The sequence below is a fragment of the Colias eurytheme genome, chromosome 7 (assembly GCF_061535395.1).
Source record: "Colias eurytheme isolate Ceu_HAF_F1 chromosome 7, ilColEury1 Martin Lab GWU primary, whole genome shotgun sequence".
Taxonomy (NCBI): Eukaryota; Metazoa; Arthropoda; class Insecta; order Lepidoptera; family Pieridae; genus Colias; species Colias eurytheme.
The window spans coordinates 3,571,532-3,596,057 of record NC_142986.1 but is presented as its reverse complement, the minus strand read 5'-3'; the positions used below and the strand labels follow the sequence as shown (position 1 = coordinate 3,596,057).

At 31.5% G+C, this 24,526-nt stretch overlaps 3 protein-coding genes across 6 annotated transcripts in view; all 3 read right to left on the bottom strand.

Moving 5' to 3' along the window:
- cyr (cypher) overlaps positions 1-18,518 on the bottom strand; it is a 37,078-nt gene extending 18,560 nt beyond the window's left edge. Inside the window, exon 1 of the mRNA XM_090104013.1 lies at positions 18,286-18,518. The gene's annotated coding sequence lies outside the window, so the exon portion shown is untranslated. The remainder of the gene's footprint in view (positions 1-18,285) is intronic.
- A 644-nt stretch (positions 18,519-19,162) lies between these two features.
- LOC149906955 (heme transporter hrg1-B-like) lies at positions 19,163-21,078 on the bottom strand. Its single transcript, XM_090103720.1, has 3 exons — positions 20,863-21,078; positions 20,310-20,483; positions 19,163-20,067 (listed from the first exon to the last, which is right to left on the bottom strand). The coding sequence occupies exons 1-3, from the start codon at positions 20,984-20,986 to the stop codon at positions 19,910-19,912; spliced, it is 456 nt and encodes a 151-aa protein (XP_089959846.1). The 5' UTR covers positions 20,987-21,078; the 3' UTR covers positions 19,163-19,909.
- A 222-nt stretch (positions 21,079-21,300) lies between these two features.
- Positions 21,301-24,371, bottom strand: LOC149906954 (uncharacterized). Of its 4 annotated transcripts, none has more exons than XM_090104011.1 (5): positions 24,354-24,371; positions 23,507-23,758; positions 22,873-23,279; positions 22,338-22,798; positions 21,301-21,855 (listed from the first exon to the last, which is right to left on the bottom strand). In XM_090104011.1, exons 2-5 carry the CDS (start codon positions 23,621-23,623, stop codon positions 21,620-21,622), a joined length of 1,221 nt encoding a protein of 406 aa, XP_089960137.1. In that variant the 5' UTR covers positions 23,624-23,758; positions 24,354-24,371; the 3' UTR covers positions 21,301-21,619. The 4 variants fall into 4 exon arrangements, 3 of the variants coding, with proteins under 3 accessions (XP_089960137.1, XP_089960136.1, XP_089960138.1); XM_090104010.1 differs by lacking the exon at positions 24,354-24,371 and adding an exon at positions 23,831-23,919; XM_090104012.1 differs by lacking the exon at positions 24,354-24,371 and having other exon boundaries at positions 22,876-23,279; positions 23,507-23,962.
- Between the last annotated feature and the right edge of the window lie 155 nt (positions 24,372-24,526).

Genomic DNA, 24,526 nt, shown 5'->3' with positions numbered 1-24,526 from the left:
ATAATTAACAAAGAGTTAAGTAATCTATTTATAGGTATTGTAGAACCTCTTATTTATTTATTTATTTATTTATTCTTTATTGTACATAATATACCAAACATAAATAAGCTATTCTATAATTACAATTAAGGTACAATGAAAACACACGGCACATACGTACTAAAAGGCGGCCTTATTGCTTAAAAGCAATCTCTTCCAGGCAACCCTGATTGGTAAGGAATGTATGCTAGAACGCGACTTGGTGGACTTCAATTAATAAATTAAGCATTAAAATATAATTAATAAAAACAATATATACAATAATAACAATAAAAATAAAATAAAATAAGTATATAAATTAATATACTTACGTAAATATAATAAACTACTTACATATTTTATAAATATACATACACATAATAATACATAACCTACTAAATACACTACATACAATACGAAAAAATAAACACTATAATATAATCTAAAATAAATATAAGCAACACATTATAGAGATAAGAAATGATTTTTGACAAGAGCTTTAAAACTTTTAATATTTTGCGCCCGCCTAATGGATTCAGGCAGAGCGTTCCAAAGTTGAATAGCGCGAGCAGTGAATGAAGATCCATAGAAATTAGTGCGGCGAACCGGTACAGAAAGAAGCAGAAGATTAGAAGAGCGAAGAGAGAGTGAATTATTTGAACTAAGGTAATTAAATTGAGTTTTAAGATAGCCTGGCGTTTTAGGGTCAAACAGAACACAGTACAGAAGGTTAAGTATGTGGGCATCCCGGCGACGACGGATGGGAAGCCAATTAAGTTTTTTACGAAATTCGGTGACATGATCAAATTTACGTAAGCCAAAAATAAATCTGATGCAGAAATTTTGCACCCTCTCAAGGATGTCTAACTGATACTCAAAAAGATCGGGAAATGAGGAATCGGCATAGTCAAGGAAAGGAAGTAGAAGGGATTGGGCTAACGCAATTTTGGTGGAAATCGGTAGAAAGTTTCGTAAGCGGCGCAAACAGGATGCAGTAGCAAACACTTTTTTTCGAATTTGCTTGATGTGTTCCGACCAGGATAAGTGCTGGTCGAGGTGCAATCCAAGACTTTTAACAGTTTTGCAGATAGGGATGCGAGTACCATCGACCACTACATCCGGCAAACAATCCCAATTAACTTTGCTCATAAGCGGCTTGCTTCCAATTATAATTATTTTAGTTTTTGAGGGGTTTACCTTTAAACCATGTTCCTTGCTCCAATTGACGATGGCTGCGAGATCAGTGTTTGTACGAAAAATCGCTTCAGAAAGTTCAGGCAGGGCCACGTGCGAATATAGTTGGAAATCGTCTGCATACATATGATAAGGAGAAGAAATGTTATTGGATGATTGTCAATGCATGCACTCTCTAGAAGATGGAGTTAAGCTCTTCTTATGAGGCCAAACATTTTGCCTAATAATTACAACATACTACAAAATATTTCATTACTATCTAACATATATCTTAATATGCAGTGTCGAATCTCCAATCTCCATCACATTCTACAGACGCAGAATAGAACATTACTGTCATCATGTGCGCAGGCGCAGGCGCAGGTGAAACCGCTATCAGCGCAATATTGTCACCTGTCATACACTATGATGCAACGATGTGGGTCGAATGCTCTCCGTTATGTGAGATGAGACGGGACTGTACGGTATCTAATGGCATGTGAACATGTTATGTATTCATTTGTTCATGTGAAGTCCCAGTGTAGGCTGTAGCTCAATAGATGGTTAGTCCTAACGGCGATGATGAGTTTTCCGATTTAGAATGTGGTAAAGATTCCTTTGGTCAATATAGATGAGTGCCTCAAAGTTGGTAGCGGATAGCGATGTCATTTTCTGAATCGAGGTCGATTCCGGGCCTATACTGTATAATATAAAGCTATAAACAAAATAAAGATTTTACAATTTAGTAGATATTTTTTCGTTAGAAATTCTTAAGATATATTTAATCGCAATAGCATTATAGATTTGGACGTGGAGTAAGTATTCGTAGTAGCTTATCATAAAATGTAAACTGTACCTATATGAAAATTATAGAGAGTGCATGCATTGACGTCAATGTTTACATGTAAAGAAAGTGCTTAAAATTTAATGTGTCTTGCAAGTTGTTATCTTGCTGAGTAATGATTTTGACCAGTAATGCTCGAAAAATTAATATACGTGTAATGTGCTTTTAACTTTCATTCAAGTTTTGCATTTCTTAAAAAGAAATGTCTCTATATTTTATAGGTACTAGTCCTATTTTGTTTGTTGAGAAAAAAGGCGTGTTAGTCTCTAGCAGAATGGCCAGAATTAATAAATTTTGTGTTAAAATATACTAGACGCCTTGATAGACGATAGATTGCACAATAGATTGATTATGGAATTGAAGTAGAGCTTAATGTAAACTTAAATGTAGTTTTTTCTGTCTTAATTTTTCAATAAAATGATGACATCGCTGATTTTACAAATTGCCATGTGTAATTGTAGATAGAATGATCAAAATCCACAACACACAATACATACTCACATTCATTATTTTTTCATCAATTATTATCTTTGTTCAATACCTCAGTTTCCACAGCATTCCTTCATAATTTCCTTGTTACGGAGTAGACATGCAAGCATGGTTATGTTAATTTAGTTAGGTTTGTGTTTGTAAACGTGGAAGGGAATGCTTACCGTTACTTGTGGTGCTTAGACCTAAGTGTAATGCCACAGTATTTATATATAAACATCTTTAGTTGTAAGATTGTGATAAGCTGTATGTACACTATAAACTTAAGAGCAATTGTTATATTTACATGATTATAAATCATAGCGAATAATGTAGACATTTTATGTAGGTACATACTTATTAAGATTTGGGCATTGGTAATGTTGATGATGCAATAATGCATGCGTGTAATACCTACCTATACCTACATAATGCATTTTATAGGTTGATAGATTTTATGATGGCTTAGATGCAGCAAAGAACGAATACTTTAAAGAAATCTTCTTAAATTTATTTCGAAGCTTTATTGTTCTATATTTATTATTCATGTCTAAATGCTTTTTGTACAGAACGTAATTAGACGCGTGGGCGACTTGCATTATTAGACCAATTTCTACAAATTCTAACGGTTTCAAGTAAGCACCGCTATTAGTAAACGCAAAACAATTATAATTTATTTTAATTATCTTACATAGTGATTATAATTTTACGCAATTATTGTAGAGATTTCTTCTTTTGTATTGGAAATACGAGTAGGTACCTTGCAAGTTGTGTAATATTTGACTCTTTGATTCGATTCCAAGTTGTGATCTTTCGAATAAAAAGCAATATGCATTATGCATGCAAAATACGTTTTAAAAAGTATTGCAGAATGATACGTGTATTCAAGGCCTCGTGTAAAAGTTATCTACGCGCCAGTGTGTATATACTTAAAATTTATATTGTTACATGAATGTATTTCATTCTAAAGGCTTTTCTTCTAAGATTCCAAGATAAAATACAGTTTCATGCAATCATTTTATAATATTATAGCTCACCAATTGCTACTGGCAAGACTCCACGCTATTTTCTCGCGAAATGACGGCGTATTAAATTGAATGCAGCCCCATAAATAAATCGCCATTTCACAATATTGTATAGGAATGTCTGGCGAGTGACGGTAACTGTAACGTTTATTATACGGATAAATAGCTTAAGCAGGCCACTTCCCGTTACTCACGCCCTGGGAGAGATCATGGTGTAGACGTTAATTTGACGCTAGACCGGTTCCCATGAACGAAATAAGCACTATTTAGCTGCTACTTGGAGGTACACGTAATGCCCCTGGATACTTGCCATTTCCCGTATAACGCTTTCAGCTGACTCATCCATTTAGAATACTTTCTCGAATAAAACTGCGCATAAACTCCGTAGCTGCGGAACAGTAAAAAAATAATTTAATGAGTGTACTGGCGATTACTCTTCTGTCCATTGTTTTGTTATGTATTGTTATATTGAAGTAAGAGAATGAACGTTACGAAAAAATTAAATAACAGAAAATACAAAACATAAAATTGTGTATCATTTCAATTCATTTTCCTGAATTGTAAAAGCCATCTCAATCAGACTGAGAAGTAATTAATGATTTGATAACCTCAAGTTGTTTTAAATAACAACGTAAAAAGTTAACTTATAATTAAGTATTCAAATATGCAATGTAGAGCAACTTTAAAATATGCATGCAAACAGTTATTTTTATTATCGTAGTTGTATAAATTCATATTTACGAAAGTAAACTTATTTTGTAACAAAGAATAAACCGCGAACCAAATGAATAATTTATTTGTACATCTAAGAATGTTTAGTAGTATATTATCTGTGGATATACTCTCGCGGTATTTTAATACAATGAGACTATTAGTTCGCGTGATATAACCCGCGGAAGTGAGGCCTACAACGTTCACAGTCAAGTGCAATCAACCTGAACTGCATTGTTCAACAGATATACATAGTATATCTTACTATTGGAATTCATGTACATTGGTTTGTGAATAAGTAATTTGTTATTTTGTTAAATAATCGAGATATTGACTCGCTTTCGATTCGCTTGATTACGGATGTATTATGTTAATTGATTTACCTCACATTAAACATCTCGTATTTTGAATAATTAATTTAAATAACTAATACTAGGTATATAATATAATCCTTTCACGTTCACTTCGTTAACTGAGAGCTTTTTTGTTATAAAATAACATTTCTTTTCTCAAGCTATACCAATTATATCATTCAGTAGTGATAGTAATTTCGGATGTTACTTGTTTCCATTTGTTTCCTTTTGTAATTCTAGTAAATATTCACCCGAATCTACAACTAAGCGCACACTTCAATACAGTTAAACGCCGTAAGGTATGCCACTACAAATATTTAAACACCATTAAAATTTAATGTTCTAATATCGGCCCAATAAATCGTTTCTCATAAATCAACATAGTAAACGATCAAAATGCTATCGCTGCTATTACCGCGCTTTTCTCCGGGAACAAAATCCAGTTCAGTACGCTTCAGGGACGGATTTTGTTTTACAAACTTGAAATTAAAACAATAAAAAATATATAATTAAAAAATGTGTGCTGATTTTATTTTAAGTATGTGTAAGTTGTATAATTATATAATTTTAAGTTGAATTTCAACTATAGGTAGGTACAAAATACACATCTTCTGACTTTCTGACTTTGTTTATTTCTAAATAATACCCACTTTTTAGTTTTTAGACCTCGAACGACCTTTTACAAACATCGGGTTATGAACAACCTTGAATAAATAAAAATAATTACGCATCGAACTTTATTCCCAAAATTGGTAGAGAATTTACACTTATTTATTCCTAGAGTTCAAATTTTTAATACCTACATAGAGTGCTCTACAATTTGCCAGATCATTTTACATTAAAATCCAACCCTGGTTGTGTTAGTTTTGTTGGATCCACGACTACGATAGAAGCAAATAAATAGACAGGAAAGCTTTGCGGATATCTAACAATGGCTATACAAATGTTGCTACCTATTTTTAAGGCTTTGTATCAACAATCGAATCACGACTAGGGAATATTGCAATATTGAATATTGGGATAAGTTAGAAAATTAGAGGGACTTTGAACGGAAACTATAAAATAATTATTATGATTTATGGCGTAAAAAAACAACTTACATATCGATGACATGAAATGAATGGACTAGGTAATATGCTTCATGCTGGCAACACTGTCCTAACAAATTGTGTTTCGAACTCTGATGATCTTTGGTGTAGATAAATTTATTTAATTAATAACTGGAGTCGGTCAAGGTTTCAAATTCCCATTTTTTTAAGATTAATTATCTATTATAGATATACCTTTCACCATAAGACATTTAGGAATTGTAACCGGTTATCCTACAAATTATGTATTTATACTATGATCTGATTTACTTTCAGTGTTTGAATTAAACTATCTTTTAGGATATTATAAGATAAATCATCGCGGCACACTTATGGGTAGTTATCTATAACATAATTAGTTTTACTGTCAGGCAATAAATACTAAGGCACTAAGAAAGTGTTTGATTTTCAATGGTTGTATCTTGTATGGCATTGAACGTTTCGTGATCGAGGTATAATTTTTATAGCATCCTTTACGTTATTATATGACGTGTTTTTATATATTACTAGCTGTGCCGCGCGGTTTCACCCGCATTACTCCGCTCCTGTTGGTCTTAGCATGATGATAGGTATATACTATATAGCCTATATTACTCGTGGATAATGTAGCTTTCGAATGGTGAAAGAATTTTTAAAATCGGTCCAGTAGTTTATGAGCCTATTCATTACAATCAAACAAACAAAGTTTTCCTCTTTATAATATTAGTGAAGATGTACCTACTTCCATTTTACGATTTTATCGATAAGAAGAAAAGCCGGTATATTATTTCCTAGTCGTACTCCATTCTAATATGCAATCCCAATTGATAAATAGCTTGCAGCTTGCAGCATATCCGCTAAAAATGCATAGTGTTTCTTGTTTATAATTTACTCGTTTATCATGTACAGGAGAGTAATTTGTGAAATATGCACAATATCTGCTATTCTATTACTTTTTATAATACATATACATACAAACAAAATTTTATAGTTATGTTATTTTTTCTCGTGTGGATATTTAATATGCATTTAAGTGTAAATTAACCAATGAATGTTAAGAAGAGAACCCGAAATAGATTTTAAGAAAATTTAATTAATTTATTTAAAGAGTGCCTCTATATTTTTTGGATTAGTGACAATTGTATATTCATCTGTTCTTTAACAAAGGTAGGAGATAATTTACAAGCTCACATACAAAGTCTAAATAGAGATGATTGTATGTAATTGTCGTCATAGCAAAAACACTAACTCCTCCTTCTACCTTTTATGTTGAAAATGGGTCATTAGTTCTTGCTCGAATATTTTAAAAGGACTTTTTGCGGCTCAGTTAAAAATAATTGAGTCACGTTTAAACATCAGATACGTGACATTTTTTAACATCATTATACAATTGTATACTATTATGAGCTATGCTTTTTCATACTGCGAAGAGAAATTAAAATTAAATCTCTTTTATAACCGGAATTATACGAGTTACATAATGATGGCTATGGTGCTCCTGATAGTTCATATTTATAGAAATTTTTAAGGATAACTCGACGAATTTATTATGTCTTACGCAATCGATGCTCCTTTTTTATAGATCTTATATTTATTTTAAAGTCCTGCTCTTAGTTAAAACATTCATTAAAACCTTCAAAGAAGGTTCTTCAAATCTACAAATAAATACGAATCGAATCTGCGACATGCGACAACTAAAAACGACAATAACAACGACAATATACAAAATCCCACAGCAAAATCCATATAGCTCCATTCACAAACACCATAGAGTTAAGTATTATAGACGCATTCCGACATGAAAGCGTATCGCGAACACCGTTACCCTGGAACCGTGTTCTTGAATGTACCGAGAATGCAAGACTTATGGGGAATGCAGCAAGAAATAAGTCAGTGATTTTGTACAATTCGTTTGCAATTAGTAATCGTATATCTTACAGTTTTTCCTGCGCTGAGTGATAAGGCTTTTACGACATCGTAATATGCCAAGTTTTTCCCGAGCTTTTATTTGAGGTCTTAAGTAATTGTCAAGTATTAATGTCTTTCTTTAAAAGATGTTAACTATAATTATTGATACTTATATTATCTGTAAATGCGAATTGTATGTTTGTTTGTCACTCCTTTGCGCAAAAACTGTTGAACCGATTTTTATGAAATTTGGCACACAAAATGAAGGTAACTTGGATTGACAGATAGGAGTTCTTATCCCGAAAATCCCACCGTAACGGAAACTATGCGGGATTTTCTTTGACTACGCGGGCTTAGCTGCGGGCAAAAAGCTAGTAGAGTCACTAGAGTACCTATAGTTTGGTGTGAAGTAAAATTTGTTTATCGTGGTTCATCTTCGTTTTTACACAGCCTTGTCAAAGGATTCATTAAGCATCATAAAAAAAACCTCACGCAATAATATATAAAATGGGTGTTTAAGAACAATTAAAATAAGTACTTAGGCAAATAAAATAATTGAATAATTTGACCTTTTAAAGCCCTCGTGCTATTATTAATTCATGATTATTAAAACATTATTAAGTGATAGCAACAACTTTTTTCAAACACGCAATTTTTTAATTAGTGATAAATAAATCTTATTACGAGTCATATAATTAAATATAGCTACCTAATTATCAAACAGGAAACTGTTTACATGGATAAGTTAGTATCAGACATTGAGGGGTTATGAAATCGATTCAGAAACTAACATAAATAATTAATAATTGTACGTTTATTGGACCAATTACTGCGTTCATGTTGTATGTTTTTTTGCATGATATTTTAAACAGGTAAGTATATATTTATTATTTATGTACAAAATAAGCATGAATATACTTAAAAAGTTAAAAATTAAAATATCGATAGGGTTATTAAATTATTATATTCCGATTTAAACATACACAGTAGATACACTCTTAGCCATTCACTTACCTTTCTACTTAAGTTTGATTACAAAATTTATAAATAAATACACTTTTTAACAATATCAGTGCGAGTTTTTTGAGAATGATTCTGAGAAAAATCTTTTTTGATATTGGAATAAAAATGTTTATCAACAAAAGACCAACACAAATGTTTGTTACTCAACGGATAGTAGCCGCGCATAAAATAAACACACTATGAGCAAATTAATAATTTTACGTAAAATTGGTTATTTTCATATCGTAATATAAGATTAGCAGGTGTTGCGTAATAGGAAAGTGTTCGGCCAAGCGCGACTGACGTTCCACGCTTCTGCATTTCCTTCCCAGAAAACAACCTAAGAAATGTTTTGTGGAATAAATTTGTAGGTTTTTGTACGTAATATACCGACGGCAACGTTAAAAAACTGTTTACGACACCATTCAGACCAATTTATTATTCGTATTTATCTTATTTGTGGGCTGTTTCTGTTAGCTCTACCATTTTATTTTGGAACACGCTACTTTTAGGCTTTGCTTTCATTGGGTTTTCTGTTTTTGCTTCCTAATAAGCGACGAGGAAATAAGAACATGATTGCGTGACTTCGATATCAACACAATTCGATATGCTAATCTGCGGTTGGCGGAATTCGCAAAACGCAGATGCGAGATTATAAACATGTAGAAAGTGTAATAAATTCACTAGTGTTTACGCCGTTATGTAAAGGATGCGGTATTGATCTTGAATACAAAACACATGTAGTGTTAGCTCAGAATTCAATGTTTATGCAACTAGAATGTCAAATATTTTAAAACTTTTTTATACATAGATGTAACTAATAACAGAAATTCGTACACGCCCCTTCCATTCTGTGTATGTAATATGCATGCACGACCTTCAGACAATATTGTGAGAAGTAAAGATTCTTGCAAACACATCTATTTCCTTTGTAAGGAATTCGATACGCGTACAAAAGTGAACGCAACATGTCTTTGTAACCAAAAACTAACATTATCTGTCAATACATTTAACGAGTCTTACTTCACGCTGACCTGGCTTTGTCACGTCTTGTAAAACTTTAAAAATATGGATTTAGGTCGCCCCATTTTTGAAATTTTGTATAGGATTGAACAAGGAATCATTTATTGATGTCATTATATTTTGCAAAATGTTACCATGAAATAAGGCACATATTAACCACCATACCATATAAATAATGAAACCTATACTTACTTACCTGTATAAATTTCTTCCTTTAGATAGAAACAGCCTTTTTAATTGTTGCAAAAAATATGTCAAGTTATTTATTTGTAAGCTGCAAATAAATTCCTAACGTGCGATATCTAAATATACAGCGCGATCACTGAATGCTGGCTGATATCTATACATATAATAAAATCGTAGGAAAGTCAAAACTGTACATTGAATATTTTTTTAAAAGAATACATAATCCATGATCTATAATCGATATAGAAGCCAAAAATATAGTTTTTAGAATTTTTGTCTGTTTGTCTGTTTGTCTGTTTGTCTGTTTGTCTGTTTGTCTGTATGTTTGTCCGAGCTAATCTCGAAAAGTACTGCATAGATTGACTTCAAATTTTGCATGAATATTACTAACAGGTCGTGTGAGGTTTTTTTAAACATATTATCATGCTATCACCTCCGGGGGAGGAGCTGTGAACCTTTACTTTTCTTACGTATTCCGTGTACTACGACAGCGTACAATCTAAAGACTCATGTTTAAATGTTGTTTTTGAGTAAGCCATGCTATAATCTAGCTTTACACTATAAAAACTACGTCATTTACGTAATTTGGGCAGAGAAACTGTTTAATGAATCTTAGTACTATAAAGACAAATTTGATTCAGCGCCATCTATGAGATTTCGTAAAAATCAAATCAATTTACATGTTAACACTACTGAACACAATGTTAAAAATTAATAATTTAAATATAATTATGTTATTTATTTATTTAACTCTTTAACCCATAATAAATCTTCCCTTCCCTATAAGGTGCGCTTATATAATTCGTGTGAATATACTACATTTTTAAAAGTGAGGGTAGATGTATATTATTTTAAGTCAAACTAGACACCATTACAGTTAATCTAATATTGATTGTGTTCATTGGTTACATTTTTAAAAATCTTCGTGTTTTAATAATTCGATCACGAGGCGGGACTCTAATACAAAAAGGTTAGTTCGTTGATAATTATTATTCCTTCATCATTTACATGTTGTTAGTAAAAATATACTTTGACTGTTAATACTTTTGTTCAGTATTTATCTGTATGATTATTGCTTGGTAATTAATATATTTTCATGTCGTATACCTAATTATAAACATAAGTGTGATGTGAAACTAGCTGGATTTATTTTTACACACTCACAGTCTTATATTTTGTGTTAATGTTAAAATAGTATTAATAGTGTAAATCATAATATTTTTTCAAAGTTAAAAATATTTCCTTTTTTCTGATGGTGTTGCCACAGTATTACAATAATTATTTCCTACAGTAAGGAATCGCCTTTGATGTCGCGCGATGCCGCCGCCAGCGTAGGTACTTACGCTGCCACACGAAAATACGCTAGGGTTGCAACAAATGGGAAATAAAACAATTTTGATTATTAATATTATGATGAAATCATTTATTCATATGTACATTCAAAATAATTGCGATTATTTAAATCTGATGTAATTATTTGTTCATAAATATATAATTACAGATATTGCACTGCTAAATATTATTTACGTGGACACTTTATTTTTGAATGTTCTTAATTGTATATTATACCATTTAACTAAGTAATGCATTCGCATTGGGATGTACAATCTGATTAGAAAATAATGAGTACAACATATACATAGCTTTGATTTTAATTCAACAGATACAATTAATACAATCTTTCTGAAATATTGTTTCCTTCTGGGATTTCAATGTAGATTTACATCCGTAAACGGAACAGTTTTTGCGCGTCATAATAGAATATGTAAGTACCTATGTATAATAAAATTATTACACAAAAAATACGACTGCGTCGTCCTTTCGCGATAGTTAATGCAAACTCAGCCTGATTGCATTAAGCGGCCCGCGTCGCCCGACCCCCGCCAGTTCCCCTCCGTTTCTCTGCACAAGTACATTCGTCGCCATACTGTAGGATGGTAATACTGTGGTGTTGCCATCGAATTAAACCGCGCTGTCGTTTCGTTCACAAAAAGTCATGTTATTAGGACCGAATATGTAGCCGCCTCAACTTACGGAAACGAGAGTAACCTGCGTTGTCTGTTAGTTATTATATAGTCGAATTTAACGTTACATGGAAATTGGAATCTAAATATATGTATACCTACTTATATTAAATCTGTAGAGGTCAATTCTGCACATGAAATATATTTCCTAAATAACTATCACGAGGTGATTAGAGATCGACATCGACGTCAAAAATGTTTGTCCGTCTGTCTGTCTGTATAACCGTTATAGAAACAAAAACTACTCGACGGATTTAAACGAAACTTGGTACAATTATTTTTCATATTCGTGAGCAGAGCAGCAACTCCATTTTTAAGCTTTCGTCGCGTGTGCGTTCTTAATGCGTGTATCTTAATGGTTAAAGCTACACAGAAATCAAGTATGAAAGAAATGTTCTCCATATTATATAAAAAATATCTCCCGACATCATAAATGTCTATCTTTTATGGTTGAGCTTAGGAGTTCAAAGCTTTCTGATTATATTTGTCTACTAGCTGTCCCCGCGACTTCGTTCGCGTGGAATAGTGACTATGGGACCTATGACCATGGGCTCAGGGTGGGGCAACAATAAAAAATCATTTTTATTTTCATGCTCCCACTCCCGCGCCCACTCGCACTCCCACGCCATATGCCACGTTCAGTCCCAATCCCACGCCCACGCCCACTCCCCTTCACAATTAGTACCTACCAGATCAAAGCCAGGGTAAGCGCCCCACCCAGCCCCACCGTGGCTACGCCCATGCTGAATTACTACTTAACATACAATTATTGAGTAAATACGTACAACCATACTGTACTGTTGTACTACCATAAATAATTAAAAGAATTGTTATTAAAATTTCTTACTAAACTGAGCTAAAAAACTTACGTACCAAATTATTAAAGAAAATCAAGAAATGAAATGCCTAACCTATACCAAATAGTTACTACATATTGTAATTAAAAATTATGATTAGTATATAATATCGAAAATAAAAAAAGAAATGCCTAACTAATTCTACGTAAAATTTCTTTTAAATTATGTCATATTATTTTTTAGGAACCATGGGGGGGAGAGGAGCAAATTCTATTTCCTTCCTTTCTTAACCCATTGACCACCGTAAGGCCCGATCGGGGCGCGACACAATAGATTTTCTATTGTGTCTGTGATTCCGAGGACTGATGGATTAAACGGATGTTTTTAATAATCTATGGTGTAGCCAGTAGCCACTGATCAGCTTAATCGATACTCAGTTTTTATCAAATCCAGAAACAAATCCAAATTAGATCTTTCCTGTCTCACGCACGTAACTAAAGGCTGAAGAGAGAGAGAGCACGTAACTAAACCGTTTAGACGAAGAAAAGTGTATAGAAAAAGGAATAAATAATTTCATAAACTTCCCGACGATCTTTAAAAATAAATTATAACTTTCATTTTTTTCATTCCCACTTTTACCCCTATGTAGGTATAATAAGTGGATGAACCAATTTTGATACACTTTATCTAAGAACCAGCGTCGGAAAATATTCTGCCTAACAAAAAAAACCGCATCTAATTCGGTTTACCTGTTAGCCAGCTACGGTGCCATAGACAGACACACACACACACACAGAAATACATAGCGGTCAAACACATAACACCAGTCTTTTTGCGTCGGGGGTTAAAAATATAATACGACATAATTTAAAGGACATTTTATGTGGAAAATTTACCTATACACCAGGGTAGATAATTTTTGAAACAAAAAAAAATCGCAGTAGGATGAAACCCATTAGAAAAGGATATGATAAAAATGTAAGGAAAAATAAATTACGGTCAATCGGAGTTCGGGAAGTGGGAGGGGGGGAGCTTTTAAGAGAAAAAAATGGTTTCTCTCGATTTTCGATAATAATAACACCTGCTATTTTTTTTCTACATATTTTAATTGTACAGACATCACTTTTCCACAATTTTATTATATGTATTGATGATGATGATTGAGATTATAACACTCTTAGTCCGTTTTAATTTTTATTCACCCGCATCAGTGCCACCTAAAAAATCTTTATATATCGAAATTCGAGCAAAGTTAAGAAAATGAGAAATAAGAGTTCTCAAGGATCGTTAGAGATAAGAGGCTTACTATTGACCGAAAACAACATGTGTTATGCCGAACCTGAAACCGCTTCACAACGAGAATTGCGGCTCACAGCTGACCGCGAACGGCATGTACTATCCTGTGAGACCGAAACCTTCACTGAGGGTATATATAACGTCTCACAGCTGATCGCAAATGGCATATTGTACTATCCCGTAAGACCGAAACCCTCACTGAGAGGGAATTACGTCTCACAGCTGATCACGATCGTCATATTTTATCTCGAGAATTCTGAAACTTTTACTCAATATGAAGACCGTTTGACAAATAATAGGGTGCACCATAATATTATTCGATCTCTCGAAGATGAACATGAGCATAAGCAATGACTAGAGTAGGGACGCGAATATTACCATTATTTGAGACAAGAACGATTAATAAGTTTGTTTAATGAAAGATTAAGAATTGAAACTATTGGTCTCTTTAAACGGACGAATAGCGAGAGGCCCGTCTTATTGCAGACAGATTTCGACATAGTCTTAATGACTTAGAGGTAAACATAGAAGATCAATCTACAAATTCGGTGGTGTGGTCCGACAAAATAATATAAAAGTGGGTTTGCTTAAAACCTCACAATTGATTACAGATCATCTTCTGTATAGGCGATATTAACGTAGTATGTTCTTTTTGTAATGCTTTAAAGTGGAGTAAGGAGTCGGCTTTCGTTTGAAGATACGCCGGAACCTTTGAAATCACTACTTTTAAGTTTTAGAGGAACATGTGCAATCTAAACAGTTCTTAGACAATATTAGCTCTTATAGTATTGCGTTTTAAATGATCCTTTGGTGCTCAACAATTATCAGATGCTCCTTTCATTCTTACTTTTAAGATACAAGGTCAAGTTTATCATTTGATAGGATCCCTTTTGCCTGAAGGCCAACCTAAGTTTCTTTAAATATATTTTGTATTCGACTACGACGAATAATCGAATACAAGAAATCAATATTTCTCGAATTTAAAACTGAACTCATTTCACAATTTTAGAACATGTTAATTCATCAGGTTAATCCGTATACATATATGCGTTTTAAATCGACATTAGAAGCTTTTCCTCAAGATGGTGATATTAATATAAAATTGGTATAAATGCCGATAGACGGAAGTCTATCAGCACTCAGGAATTCCCTGAGCGTGTTATAACGCCCAGGCCGCAGTATTACAATTTTTCCTACAGTAGGGCGACGAATGTATTTTCGCATAGCAACGGAGGGGAACTCGTGGGGGGTAAAGTGACGCGGGCCACGTACCACAAACATGTTTAGTTTGTGGTACCGAGCGCGAAAGAAAGTCATCGTGTTTTTAGTAAAGTTACTATGTAAACTAACGTAATTTATTACTTAGGTACATATTCTATAATGGTGTGCTCAAACTGTTAATCTACATTTAATTTAGATTATTATTTTAATTACTAAGAAATGTAGAATTTAAATCACATTCATTCATGTTTTCCTCAGATATTCGATGTCTATGATTTTCGATGATTTTAAGATTTTCTTATCAGAGTATTCAATTTTAATGTAGTTAAATTTTATAAGAGACAATTAAGAACATTCAAAAATAAAGTGTCACGTATTTTTTTTAAACGACGAATGACGAAAAACGACCGAATCGCGGACGAAGTCGCGGGCAACAGCTAGTTAGGATGAAATAAGTAGGTTCATTTTAAATTTTTAAATAATGTATATTACATAGAAACAATCACGTATATAGTTGTGAAGTAATCGTGTGGTAATAGCAAATAGACAGTACTCGTTTAACTGAAAGTTACCTTCAAACAAAGCCGGTCAGAAGAGACTTGAGTCTGATTGTGAATTATACCATTATTTGTTTAACACGACCCCATATATCACTGTTTTGTAAGATCTACAATGATCGGAATACAATGGACGAACCACGCCGGATCTTTTGCAAGTTCATTTAGTACAGGTAAGACCGATTAGGTTCTTCAAGGAAGGATGAATTACTTTGTTATAAATATTCATTAAGAAATTTGTATGTTCCGCAACAGAGGTGATCCACCTTGGAAAAGGAATTCTCTAATTTGTAAAGTCATTTTGGGTCTTATAATTTTCCGCTCTACATTCAATAGGAATTTCATAATTAGGCATCTTCAAATAAGAAGCAATTACAAATGACAAAAGCATAGAGAAAAAAACTATTGACTAACGTTAAATGTTGAAATAAACTTTTTTGCTTCAATTGAAAAATTTATTCTACGACTATTGAAACTCAAGGACTCCTGAACGCGAGGGTGCGTTGAACAATAATTGTAACATATTATGTATCTTAGTATTCTAATGATTTAACTATAACTGATAAAATAAACTGTAGAAAATTCTTTTTTTTTTTATTTTCATACTAACTACATACAATTATTAGCTTGTTGCTTTTGAAGATTTATAAAAGACTCACCAGAAGGCAGAGACAGCAAAATATAGGTACCTAAGTTAATATTTCTTTATTGATGAACATTAAATAAATAACTAAATAGAGGGAACTGAAAAAAAATACAAATTTATTCCTAACAGTTGCCAATTAAACTCTAACCCGAGTAGAGATTTCTCTCTAAATCACGCGAATATAGTGCCACTAAAGCAGCAATCCCAAACTATAAACTTATTTATTTTATTAGTTTCTGGAAGCGAAGTCGTTTATGCAAACGGAAACGCACGCGATGATCTCTGCCGGTTTATAGTGTATAATTATATCGCTAAGCATTAAGCAATTATAAATAAGCCTGGGAAAACTGACTGGAGCATCCGCGCCAGAGGAAATCTTGAGATGCAAATGGTAATGGACGCTGTTTGTTGTGATGTTAGCACTCAGCAGTATGTACCGATTGTATTTTATGAATTATTATAGATAATCATTTTATTAACACTTACATGTTGGTCATCATTTATGTAGTTATGTAAATACAGCTTTCAATGAAGATGATTGTAGACTTTAGGAGAGGTGATATAAATGAAACAAGTCTAATATAGAATAAGTAGTTAAAATTATATCTTATTTTACTGAAATGATGGGAAGAGAATAAAGCACAGAGTCGTAGGTACAGTACCTAAGATCTACTATAAACCAATATTACCATAACATACAAAAAATCTCAATGACATTCAAGCAATAATTTTTTATTGATAACTTTTACTTAGAAACCTTGATATGCGCATAAAAATTTGTTTATTTTACTTACGAAAATGTTAAAACAATGTACACTAGATTTAGTTGTTTCCTCTTCCTGTTTCTAAGGTGAATAACAAACGATTTGCTATCATTACATTCTCTGTTGGAACGGAACGGACCGTGCATCACGTACTAATGTCTATTGCTTACAAAATTGATGGAATAACAGAAAATACCGCTTCATTTCATTCTACGTCGTTTAGTGGCAAAGAACTTTTTTTTTTTAAATTTGTAAATTATTGCCTGATAATATGTTGCTAGCTTTTGTCTATTGAAGTATGTATAATTCTTTATTCTAGTTCAAGTGCTTGAAACCAAAGAAAATAATGATTATGTTTCTCGTTTTAACACACGGTTACCACCAGAAGGAAGATACCCGGTCTTTTGGAGTTTGGACACAGGTCCAATACGCAGAGAGTAGAGACCCTTGAGATATTTTTTTAATCATTATCTTCTGTCACAATGTTTGTCCTCAATGGACTCCTAAACCACTTAACCGATTATAATAAAATTCGCACACCATGTGCAGTTCGATCCAACTTGAGAGACATGTAGGTACCACGGGCGAAGCCGGGGCGGACCGCTAGTTATAATATATTGCTATAATTACCTATTAGGTACTACTTATTATGATTAAGGTATTTTAGGCTTACCTACTTGTGAAAAGTAAAGTATTGTTATTGTATCTACTTTAAAAAATTTACCCGCTCGTTGATGAGCTGATATTTCATTTTCAGGCAGTCAATTATCTTTCTAAGGAATTCCACTGTTTTCTCCGAAGAGCGTTCAATTATTATTACTTTATAATACTTTATATTATAACTTTAGATGATTTAAGTTAAAATGTGCACGCTTTAAAAATATTTAATGATGTTCAATTTAAACTACTTTTTTAAATAAAAAAAAAAAGTTATTATTTACAGATGTAAATACCGAAGAACGTGCTACTTATCTACTTTTTATGAACAACAAAATACGAAAATGATTCCCTGCAATGCGAACCTCTTCGAGACTTATGAATTTTCATGAAAAGTTCCCCTATAGGCATAACTTTTATAAGTTAAAAGCCGTTCTAGGGCCACAGGAAGTTGTTGAAATTAATGTATTTTTATTAATTATTCCAAAATTTTTATTTTTATTTTTATAAGCCTTATTTTAAATTAGTAAAATGAAAGAACTCACCACTAGTGTTTTAAAATAAAAAAAATCCACTGCCAACTTGGTACTTATTATATACTTTATTTGCATACATTCCACAACTATTGCTACGTTCAAAATAATAAAAAAAAATTAGGCGCACTTTTTAATTTTAAATGTCATTTTTCCCGCGCGAATTACACTGCTATGGCAGCCAGTAGACAACGCGCGTGCTCTACAACGCGCGCTCTACGATCTACTGAATATGAATCCCCGTTTAGTTTACACTTTACAGTTTACACCACAGTTCACATTTCGCAGCGAGTTTTCTTTCAAATTGCTTTATTTACATCATTACCGTAATGGTATTATGAATGAAATTAAACTTTTATAATAATAATTTCATTTTATTTTTCTCTATCGGAAATAACTCTATATACTTATGAGCTTAAAGCTTAGTTCTTTCACTTCTCTCTTATTTATGTCTTTTAAAGCTTAAAGTTTGTAAATAATTTAAGGAATGGAGGAAACATTAAAAGAATATATTTTATTAAACAATTTTATTTAAATCACTTTTTTATAACATTACATTCATGCATAAAGATATGAATTTATAATAGGAGTTTCACATTTTTTTATAGAAAAATAATAAAATATAAATAAAAGCTACCCTGAATTTAATACCAAATAATACCGAACCAAATAAATTCAAATAACCATAGCCAATTAAACACTACATAATATATAAAATAAAAAAAAATTAGTCTTTTTAATACCTTCACCTAAAACCTAATAAAATTTTTCAGTCCAGTTTTTTCCTAATCTACTAGCCAAATATTGTTTCCTTAAATTTACTAAGCCATATTATTTCTACACTAACATCAATGGGCTCAAATAAAATTTAATAACATAAATCTTTAAAAATACTGTGAATTTAATTTTCTTAAGAAAATCAAATCAAACATTAAATAAATAATAATAAACTAATATTATTTTTGGCAAATTCAAGTCTAAACCATTTTCAACATTTATATTTTGGTTGTGTTTAAATTAAAAAAATTCCAATAATCATTAATAATTATAAAGATATAGTCTACTTAGGTATTATGGTACCTATTTTTTACAACTTGTATAAGTTATCAGAAAGTTTTAACATTAGCATTGGATTTCTTTAAAGTGAATATAATAAAAAGGCAAAGACAACCAAAATTTGAGTGTCTGTAAATGATTGTTAAGGGTTGCCACTCATATTATATTATAATGTACTCAATATCACAGTAAATAGTATTAAAAAAATAACAGGTAATGAAATTGAAAACTTTGGGAAAATCTAATTTTAAATCAGTGAAAAGTCAAATTTTCATCTCCACACTAAAAAAATATATAATATAGGTGGCAAACTTAGATATTATTTAGTCATTTACACAATATACTAAAAATATGGGATTGCACAACTATTAAATACAAAATATTAAATTAAATGAATGACTCATACTCAAGTGAATGACCTAACAAATTTTTAAAAACATTTTCGACTTAGAAACCTGATTGCAATGCATGTTTTGCAAATTTTTAAAATCTTAGAACAAGAACAATAATTAAAATTGCAAGCAAAAAATACTTCTACATTTTCAATTAGGTGTGTATGGTTTAATAACAATAATCTAAATTATGTTTCTTCAATGTTAGGATTTTCTGAGAATAGCTGATGATCATTGTAGGTTCGTAGGTATTTCTTTGTAAATATATATAACATTAAGCCCCACTTCATCATCATGAAGGACCACACCATTCTTATTATAATACTAGACTTTATCGGTAAAATATCTGCAAAGAAAATGTTGATTATAATCAAGTAACAAAGAAATAGTCATAATGTAAAAAGGACCTTCAAGTTTATGAATAACAAATAATGGAAATATTTTGTTTTTTTATGTCAACTGTTAATAAATTAAAAGACTTAGCAATTTTCTTCCAAGAAAAATATGTTATTTATGTTTAGTTTCTCCAATGACTATTAGTTGAAATTGGACACATGATCAAGGATTGATATTCAAAATAGTTTTTACCTGCTTTATAATATATTTCAAGGAATATATAGAATAATGTCAATGCAGTTCCTGATATAAAGCCCACCATTCCAAAATCTCCAATGTATTGAAGAGCCTTTCTTGAAAAGTTCACATGTAAAGATTCTTTTAAGTAATGACAGTGCAGCATTAAGGTCAACGATGCATGAATACCTGTATAATCATAGAAACATTAATAAAAAAAGTTTAAGTGATACAAAAACATCTACCAAAACATGTAACAGTGGCAAATTAACACTTTCTCAAGGAAATCAATGGTCTGCTTCTAAAGATCAGTTTAATTTCCAGAAAAGGGTACTAAATTATCTATACTAATATTATAAATATAAAGCTGAAGAGTTTGTTTGTTTGTTTGTTTATTTGAACGCGCTAATCTCGGGCACTACTGGTCCGATTTAAAAAATTCTTTCGGTGTTAGATAGCCCATTTATCGAGGAAGGTTATAGGCTATATATCATCGCGCTACGACCAACAGGGGTGGAGCCACGGGGGTGAAACCGCGCGGAGCAGCTAGTAAAAATATAAGACTTACCGGATAATAACGCCCACATTCCAGCTTCAATATTGGCGTAAACAATACAAAAACATATAAAAGCTGATAAACCGAAGAATGCACCGATAGCGCTCAGCGCTATATGTATTTTCGTACGTAACATTCTTTGAATGATGCGCCAAAATAATTAATAAATAAATCTATGCGTCGTTTATCCCTAAACATAAAACAAAAACAAACAAGGATGAAAGAATATTCACGAAATGAGAATAATACTGCTTTGACGTTGACAGTAAGCGACTTTCCAATGGCTTGGATACAAAGAAATTGGACAAAATATTTAATCAAAGTGTATTATGCTGTGGTATTATGATTTGTGTGCATTATGTTTTTTTTTCTAATATTGGTAAAGTTCAATGTATTCAAATGTAATTGGAATTTTAAACAACGCTTTTTATTTTCCAACAACGTTTATTCAAATTTATTCCAAGAAAATTATTGCTTATAAGTTACATAATATTATTATCTTTGCAAAAATATTAAACTTAATAATAGATACTTACTATCAACATAAATTAACTTTTTCACTAAATAAAAATATTCTTTATTTAAACTGAGCATATTGCACTTACACAACAACTCAACTCATTAAACAAGAACTAAGGTATCTTTCTTTTTGTTTATAATCTACACAATGGAATAATTTTTTTAATAAATGTAACAATGGTAGAGTGGTCAACAATTCAACACACAAAATAACATATAGCTTATTCAAATTTACAAAAATATAACTAAATTAGGGCTTCAAAAGTTTTAAATAATTGGGTCTTATTTTACTTAGAGTATTTGCATCTAATTCTGATATTCTATGTATTCTAAGATGGCTTTTCATATTCCCCCTTTGTGCGTATCCTCGTCCACATATAGGACATTTGAATGGTGTTTCGCCAGTATGCAGTCGCATATGTTCTTTTAAATAGTCCTCATGGTAGAAACTACTATCGCAAACTGAACATACTGCTGGTCTTTGACCTGAAATTAAAGAAATAATATTGACACATTAGTTAACCCTGAAATATCGATCAGACTTGAGACTTAAAGATGAAAAGGTACAGACATTAATTTATAATGACTTATACTATACTAGAGGTCCGCCCCGGCTTCGCCCGTGGTACATATTTCGCAATAAAAGGTAGCCTATGTCCTTTCTCGGGGATCAAAATATCTCCATACCAAATTTCATGCAAATTGGTTCAGTAGTTTATGCGTGATTGAGTAACAGACAGACAGACAGAGTTACTTTCGCATTTATAATATTAGTATGGATTATCATAGACAAGATTCATTTTAAACAGATTTGTTAATAAGTAGATATAACCACAAAAATCTTGAAAGGTACTTACTAAAATAAAATAAAACTTACTATAAAGCACATAGGAATATTCCATTTTATAAATTTATTAAGTTAAAAGGATCTTAATTATGGGGAAATTATTAATAAAGTTCTTTCATACCTGTATGCACTGATCTCTCATGAACTATAACTGATTTTCCACATTTATATTCTTTATTGCATATTTTGCAGGCATATTTCTTTTTGGGTAATAAATGTTTATTGTGAACATTTCTATGATGAGTGGCCAGTTCTCCCTTAAACGCAAATGCTTTACCGCATACTGCACATATAAACTGCCTCTCAGTTTGATGTCGCCGTCGCAAATGTCTATTTAAATAATATTCAGAACTCAATATGCGGGGACATTGGGGACATTTCTTTGGATCCTTTGGAAAATGGACCTTTTTCTTATGCCTACATAATTTTTCTTGTGACGTAAATATATCTCCGCAAACATCACATAATTTGGGTGGATCAGGTTTTTTCACCTTTGGTAATTTGATATGAACTCGTTTCGGTTTCTCCACTGATTTTACGGGTGTTTCCTTTTTAATAGTTTTGGTATTTTTAGGTTTAATACTGAAACATAAACAAAATAAGAAATTTGTTTTTTATATGAATTTTTCAATAAATATTGTAAAGCAAAAATTTACCACCATGTGTCACCAATCCAAAAGAAATCACCTTCTAATATAGAAGATGCTATTTTATTTGTACACTTTGCCGTTTTTAAAGTCTTTCGTTTTGGTTTTTCAGATTTGATTGCAACATTTTCCTTTTTATTAGTATCTGCTTCAAGTTTGATTCTATTAAACTCTTTTATATTGCTAAGCAATTCATCATCGCTGCTTTCTTTTTTTAAATTCGTTTCTATTTCAATTTCAAATCCATTATCGTGACAACTATCATCACTCAAATCTATTTGTTCTATTTTCACTTGTAAATTATCTTGTAAAATTCGGCATGATTCCTTATACTTTTTAATAAAATCACATGTTTGATCCACAGTTACATTACACCTCTTGCATATATTTCGTGGATAGCCATCAATGTCTTCAATCTGAAAAAGATTTAAAGAGAAACATAAGAAATAGACATAGAATACATTGCAGGCTTACTAAGCTATGTTTATTGGTAGATAGTATAAATTCCAATATTGTGTTGATGTTTTCTTAATTTCATAAACTTATAAGATTCTTATGTGAAATTTTTAATTTACAAAACTTCAGGCTGAACTCTTGTTAATAAAAGCAGCAAAGAACGTAATGAATGAAACTGGTTCCTTACCTTTTCTTGTAAACATAGTTTCAGTTTTGACAGTAAACTATTTTCGTCACCAGTGTTTTCAAACAGAGGAAGTTTAGCTCCCTCTTCAAGGCATATTCTACACAAACTTACTGGCATGTTTAATGTATTCGCGCTATTAACTTTTTAATTCGATAGTCATACAAACATTGCTTATAAGATAATAGTGAGATAATACTTCAAAACACAACCGCAATGACACCAAGCATGCATCCACATGCATTTTATTATATTCTAAAATATGTTTTACCATTAATTATTTAAATTTTTTACAATTAACTAGAATTATTTTATTATTTGCATTACTTATTTGTAAGAAAAACATTAGATGGTAACTTTGAATTAGGACAAGATTTCTTCTACCCAGCTTTTATTATTTTAATTATTAAATTTTAAAATGTCAATATTTGACACAAATGAGATTTGGGAAATCAAAAATGTTTACAGTGTAACCAACGCATAAATTTTATTTTACCTAGAAATAATATGAAATATCTTTGAGTTTTTCTTATTTTCAGACTTAATTAATTCTTAGATTACTTAAAAGAACTTAAATGTTCAATATATATTAGTAGAGTCATGCTATATTGATTTCACTTCACATTATATTACTTATATCAGCCATATTTTTGTTCAGAGTGAGGTAAAATAAGTCTAAATTTAATCAAATAAGGATATCATACAAGAAAAATACTAAAGCACGACTTCATAAATGCCTATTAATCATTATGTTTTTTTAAGTATTTTAAACCAATATGATTTAAATTTATAAAAAAATTGTGCGTGTACTATAAGTGTACGAAAGTAAGAAGTGAAACTTCTTTATGACCTTATTTTTCAAAAAATAATTTACTTTAAGCAACTTTACAGAAATACGTCAATCACGCGTGGTAGGGATGAAAACAAGATGGCGCGTAACGAAAAAATGTTACAACAAATTTTTTTTCAACCCCGATAAAGAAGTATCACTTCAAAAATAGTCTGCAAGTCTCCTCATTGAAG

Excerpts from the sequence above, each read along its gene's own strand:
- LOC149906955 (XM_090103720.1), bottom strand. The coding sequence starts at position 20,986 with ATGTTACGTACGAAAATACATATAGCGCTGAGCGCTATCGGTGCATTC. Across the intron at positions 20,484-20,862 it reads AATGTGGGCGTTATTATCCG|GTATTCATGCATCGTTGACC; the intron begins GTAAGTCTTATA and ends ATGATTATACAG. Across the intron at positions 20,068-20,309 it reads TGAAATATATTATAAAGCAG|ATATTTTACCGATAAAGTCT; the intron begins GTAAAAACTATT and ends TTTTCTTTGCAG.
- LOC149906954 (XM_090104011.1), bottom strand. The coding sequence starts at position 23,623 with ATGCCAGTAAGTTTGTGTAGAATATGCCTTGAAGAGGGAGCTAAACTT. Across the intron at positions 23,280-23,506 it reads AACTATGTTTACAAGAAAAG|ATTGAAGACATTGATGGCTA; the intron begins GTAAGGAACCAG and ends AATCTTTTTCAG. Across the intron at positions 22,799-22,872 it reads TGGATTGGTGACACATGGTG|TATTAAACCTAAAAATACCA; the intron begins GTAAATTTTTGC and ends TTTATGTTTCAG.